Source organism: Sphaeroforma arctica (assembly GCF_001186125.1).
Source record: "Sphaeroforma arctica JP610 unplaced genomic scaffold supercont1.74, whole genome shotgun sequence".
Classification (NCBI taxonomy): domain Eukaryota; class Ichthyosporea; order Ichthyophonida; genus Sphaeroforma; species Sphaeroforma arctica.
Genome location: NW_014040484.1, coordinates 96,763 through 102,899, shown reverse-complemented (window position 1 = coordinate 102,899; position 6,137 = coordinate 96,763). Strand labels below are relative to the sequence as shown.

At 39.0% G+C, this 6,137-nt stretch overlaps 1 protein-coding gene across 1 annotated transcript; it reads left to right on the top strand.

Moving 5' to 3' along the window:
- Positions 1-1,112: 1,112 nt before the first annotated feature.
- Positions 1,113-5,487, top strand: SARC_01783 (hypothetical protein). The gene is made up of 9 exons (XM_014304487.1): positions 1,113-1,254; positions 1,955-2,082; positions 2,312-2,511; positions 2,711-2,867; positions 3,338-3,452; positions 3,693-3,809; positions 4,199-4,331; positions 4,689-4,777; positions 5,167-5,487. The coding sequence occupies exons 1-9, from the start codon at positions 1,249-1,251 to the stop codon at positions 5,182-5,184; spliced, it is 963 nt and encodes a 320-aa protein (XP_014159962.1). The 5' UTR covers positions 1,113-1,248; the 3' UTR covers positions 5,185-5,487.
- Positions 5,488-6,137: the final 650 nt, after the last annotated feature.

Sequence of the window (6,137 nt, the reverse complement as noted above, 5' to 3'; positions counted from 1 at the left end):
TGTGTGTGTGTGTGTGTGTGTGTGTGTGTGTGTGTGTGTGTGTGTGTGTGTGTGTGTGTGTGTGTGTGTGTGTGTAGTGTGTGTGTGTGTGTGTGTGTGTATATATATATATATATATAAATATTTATATATAAATATATATATATCGTGTATAAGCATGTTCTGGATAATATAGATATATCTCATACCTAAATGGTTTTCGAAGAAAGTACGCGGACGCATAAGCAAGAAAGGTCACTCCCAGCACACGAGCGACCCATTTTCTCTGACTTTGGTCAGCGATATCGCTCATTTTGTGATTTGTCTCCTTAATTGACGTGATGGCGATTGACAGTTCTGTATAATAAGCTATTGTACAATCCGCAGTGCTACTCCTAGAATTGTCAAATGTATGTAATAATATATCTTCTACATGTGTGCTATAACATCATCTAATGTGTATTATTATGAAGTCTTACTCGGTATTCCTCAATGTTCAATATTACTTAGGATTGTTAGACAAAACTGGCGAGGTTTTATAGGCAGTGTACGGCTAGAAACGAACCACTTTCACATACAGCTCTATAGAATGCACAGATTTTATTCGATATACGTTGGATCAAAATAAACCTGTTAGCACGTAGACCTTAACATAAAGTTGTGAATTTGAGGTATTAACGGTTATACACCAGAGTTGAGTATACACGGCTGAGATGTATGATTAGATTTGCGCTGTTGTTAGGGGAACCGTATAAAAGGAATCCCCTATTTTCGCATGTGACGTTTTAAATAGAGAGAGAGAATAAGTCAATAAGTAAATAGCATAACATTAATACCCTCAAGTCCTCAAAACAAAGGCTCTCTCTCTCTCTCAGGAGTCTCAGGCCTCATCAGCGGCCTCTCGCAGAAAGAGAGAACATAGCCTTCAAATCATACAGAGTGAACAAAAATGGTTTTTTAAAAAGTCACGGCTTTTTTTTGCTCGTACTCTTTCCTCTATGACTCATAGGAAGTTATAAATATCATCGATTCGTTGACTGTGATTGAACCATAACAATAATATGATGACATCGATGACGTCCGAGTGAAAAACTGCACATATTTACATAAAAGTGAGAACAGTGAACAAAAGTACAAACTGACATTGCAGCTCTTTGTGCAGTTTTTCTAGTAGTAGTATTTAAGTGTGGGACATTCACAAACTTCGAGTACCATTCATACTTCTGTTCACAAGAACAGTCAATATTGGGTTGAATTGAATTAATCAACATGAAGGTAAGTTCTTCAATGTTCCTACACTAAAGCTGTCGTTTCCTCTAGAAATGAATCACGCTCTCTACGAATTTTTTACTCGTCGAAGTACTACTTCATTTTAAAAGTGGTTATGTTTTACCTCATTTTGTGTTATCGTAGCAATTCAATTCTACTTAGGTCATACGTGCGCAGTGGTGTGGAATGAGCAGGATTTTGTTCGCTAGTCGCATCGCTATAGGTATACTGCCGCGTTCGGATCGACATGGTTCCCTTAGTAGTTTACAACTTATTAATATTTATAGATATGCCCACCTTTCTCAAGTTGGTCATAATGTGTTCGTCGATCTGACTTTGTTCACAGCTCAAATATACAAGATTCAAGAAGGGTTTATAGTTGGCTGTGAGCATGGTATTCCCTATAAGAACACACGGACGTTATTTATTTCGTTTGTATTTGTCACTTATATTTGAGCTTTTTTAGGCACATTGCTTGGGCTGATGTATCATTGCCATAGAAGTAAATTGTGCGCGATTCTTTATTATCGATCTTTTGTGCCATGCGCTACGAAATGGTATTCCAGCTGCTCTCTAATTTAAAATTTGTGTGTCATTCGGAGTTTTAGCTGTTCTACTATGACTGATTGATTATTCGATATTCAAATATAAAAGTACAATTTGCTTACATACAAATCTGCTTGCTGCGTACTACCTTATGTATTAGTTCGCCGTATTAGCAGCTGTCGTAGCCTATGCGTCTGCAAGTGGCGTGTCACTCACAGCACCAGAAGATCGGTTTTTGGCGGAGGAAGAGCTTATTGAGCATGTCAACTCTTTACCTGGCAACACCTGGTATGTACTTGGGCGAAATTAATTATTGAAATATGAATCTTAGGAGTGCTATATTTCGAAAGTATAAGTTATGGCTTCAAGAAGAGTTGACTGAGCATGTCGATTTTTCACCCGTGATGGCTGGCCAAAATGGTCCTTAAAATACGGGATCATAGAAGTTTGAACGTGTTCTGGTTCCTGCGTATATCATTCTTGAAGGCTCATACATAGCGTTCACTTTATGATACAGGACTGCTGGCGTGAATGATTATCACAAGGGCTGGACTGTGGACGAAATCAAATTCTCTATGGGAACTACAGTAGAAAGCAAGGGACCTAAGGTCTACTCGGAGTTAGATGTGGCTGATGTGATAAACAGTCTGCCTAAGGAGTATGATGCCCGCACGGAGCACGGGAAGTGCATCCACCCAGTGCGTAATCAAGGAAGATGTGAGTCAACATTCGCATTCGATGCTTGAAAACGTGGGTGTTGGCCTCAACTTTGACTGTTCAAAATATACATAATATGCGTGTATGTCTGTGAATGGTGCGTATAAGCCTGTTTTACCTTCTCTATACGAAAAACTATACAAGTATCAATCGATTGTTTTGGCTCACTCAATGAACATATATATATATATGTCCACAGGTGGAAGTTGCTGGAGTTTTGGCGCGAGTGAGGCCCTCTCCGACCGATTCTGCATGGCCGGCCACGACGTTCTGCTGGCCCCGCAATATCTCGTGAGCTGCGATCCCGTTGACCTGGGCTGCTATGGAGGACAGTTGTTCACGGTCTGGGGATATATGTATGTTGCTACGTCGTTAAGTCTTGTATAGTGAATATATTCATCTTTTTGTATATCTTACCCTTGATATCCTGATTATGTGATAGCAGTATTGTCTTTTGTGTTTTGCTGACATTTTATGGGGATTGCTTTTACCTAAAATGAAGTGAACGGGGTTTAGTTATTATGCGTTGCGTTTTTTGTTCTTTTTCGAGCGAATAATCGTTGTTGTTTTTCGTATTTTATATACAACTTCACGCAGGACCAAGAGATGTTATCTCCTCAATCTCGATCGTTAGCTGATAACAGCCTGTGATCGGACTAACCTAATGTGCGATTTAAAAAATATTTTGGAGTCACCGTTCCATATGTGTAACTCGGGTGACTAAGCTTTAGAAATGCATTTTATCGGGTAAAAGAAACACCAGTTCATTCTTGATCTGCATCATTTATGTAGTTTTGTAAATTGGCATGCTTGTACTGTCAATCAGGCGCTTCCATGGGCTCCCGGCGGAGTCTTGCGATCCATACACATCGGGCGAATCAGAAATATCGGGCTCATGTATTGAACAGTGCGAGGACGGAACACCGATCAAGTTTTACAAGGTTGACACGATTAATAACATATTCTCTCAATACTATATGTCCGTCGCGTTAGAATGTTGCATTCAACTAGTTTTCCAATACAATTCTGTTGGTAAGGAAGTGCAGAGTACTTCTTGATTTGAATGCGATTCTAAGATCTACGTTTCACATAGATATATATTCTGGACATTTACTGTTTTAGTTTATTGTTTGTGTCGCTTTGATACTGATCAGATCATTTCTAACTTGATTCTATTGCAGGCTAAGTCCGTATATCCTGTCGTAACTTGGTTCGATACTGAAGAGAGTGCTGTACAGAAAATGATGGCCGAGATTTACAAGAACGGGCCTATTGAAGCTGCTTACATGGTCTATCAAGTGAGTATGCATCGACGAGATTTGTTATCTGTAGTTCTTTGCACTGATACTATTATATGCAGGCGGAACTACTTGCCCGTTTGTGTGCCATTATTATGTCATTGGAGAATTAGTGACGAGTATTGCTGATGCCAGCTATTCAATTGTTTATGTTTACATGTGTTTGCACCCTTGCTTAGCCTGTAGCTGCAGGGAACATTTTTTTACGATAAGATGCTTACGAAATGAGCTGGCGTTCGCAGAGTACGTATACGTGTATTCTGGTGTAAGGTGTACTTGCACGCTCGTCGCGGAACGCTTATGGGCGAATGTCACCGTTTTGTATCAATCAATTGCATTTTTCTTGCGACACGTCAGTAAGCTATCATAACTACTTGTATTCGTCACAGGATTTCATGAGCTACAAAGGTGGAGTGTACAAGTACACTAAAGGTCCTCTGATGGGTGGACACGCTATCAAGATCGTCGGGTGGGGCACTGATGAGAAGCAAGGAGATTACTGGATCGTGCAGAACAGTTGGGGTGCGTGCAATTGTTTTGTTTTTGCTTTGTTTTGGGTAAATCATTCTCATTATAGTTGCAAAAACGTGGGTTACACTTCAAGGCGTTGTAATGCCAGTGGAAGCATCATAGTCCTTATTCCCCCTCCCACTTTACCTCTCCTGCCCCTTTCAAAAGATTCGGTGGTTTACTTGTATCGCAATATCACCTCATCATATAGTGCCAATCCGACGTGTAACTTATTCAACGGAATGTAGATCTAATAGGGAATAAATTACTAGCTAATCAAGAGTGGATTTAGAACAACAGTCAATACTAAAGACCGGTCCGCGATCACTCAGTCGTAGGTCACTTCTTTTAACTCATGCCTCGTTGTAGGAGCTGACTGGGGACTCGACGGATTCTTCTGGATCGAGAAGGGTGTCAACTCGTGCAATATAGAGGCCAACGCATGGGCCGGCCTACCGGTAAGTAGAACATAGGTGATGAATACTATTCTAAAGGGTTAAAACTAAAAGGTGGACGGGGTTGATGGTCTGGTCCATAAATATGTTTGTGTTCTGAGGTACAGAATGCATGCACTACCGTCTGCTAGTTCCTTTGGGGAGTGAGCAATTTGCTTGCTTACTGTCACAGTTTTGACATCTCCAGCAAAGTGCTACCTGATTTTTTTGCTACAGAGATTTCTCTGATGTGGTATATCACAAGGTTACATGGGGCATCAATCTCGCATTCATTTTAAATCTCTGCTCAACCTTTTTCGTTTCTCGCACTATATTAGTGGTCTTAACATCCCTTATTATCTAAAACTGTGAAGATGAATTCAACTCAAATAATTTGAAAATTAAACTCGCAGGATGTGGAGGATCTCTAGGTCTTTTCAGGTTGGTTTGGATATCAAACAACCCCGAGGTTTCTGACTGGCACAAAATCGCGCAGTAGTGAGGTGTGTTCTCAGGACGGATTCAACGTAGAACTTCTGGAACACCCTGTTGGATAATATACTAAAGAAATAATCATCAGTTGTTAGCCATCATTGGTAGAGAGTTGTGTAGCAGGTGTATAATATAAATACAAGGCTATGATCACTGTCAGTCTTAAAGGTATTGAGTTTGGAAACTCGAATCAGTTTTTAAAATACTAATAAAATAAGATTTCGCAGTTGGAAGCAAACAGGTTGAATTTTTTATGGTTTTATGGCCCTCTTATGAAAGCACGTGCGTATTGTTACTTAGGCTGGGAACATATTCATAATAATATTACAATAGATGCCCAGGCGGACAGTCCAGCCGCCAGGAGTTCGAAGATGTTGCTATGAAACTCTGCAATTGCTGCGAGTTTTACAAACAAATCATAATAAGTTTACCTTTTAAATTCACACTCGGAAAAGAGGGAGCATAAAAAGATATATGAAAATGCTTAAAAGTTTGGGGATAACACTGCACTGCACAGTTTTGCAACATTTTCAATAAGTATTAGTGATACCATATTCCACTGAGAGATAAGAGGTCTAGATATAGACCGAGATTTAAAAACACAAATTGATTAGCTATTATTTGTAAGTAGTGGTATTTTATCTACGCACAACGAAATATAGGTTTAAAAAAACGGACGGCGCAAACGTAATTATAATAAATACCAAGCCGATTACAATATATAATGTATCATCATATATATATATGTATATATATATATATTTATATATATTTATATATATATATATGTATGTATGTTTGTGTATATATATATATATCTATATATATATGTATGTGTGTGTGTGTGTGTGTGTGTGTGTGTGTGTGTGTGTGTGTGTATATAATAAATATA

Excerpts from the sequence above, each read along its gene's own strand:
- SARC_01783 (XM_014304487.1), top strand. Across the intron at positions 2,868-3,337 it reads TTCACGGTCTGGGGATATAT|GCGCTTCCATGGGCTCCCGG; the intron begins GTATGTTGCTAC and ends ACTGTCAATCAG. Across the intron at positions 4,332-4,688 it reads GATCGTGCAGAACAGTTGGG|GAGCTGACTGGGGACTCGAC; the intron begins GTGCGTGCAATT and ends GCCTCGTTGTAG.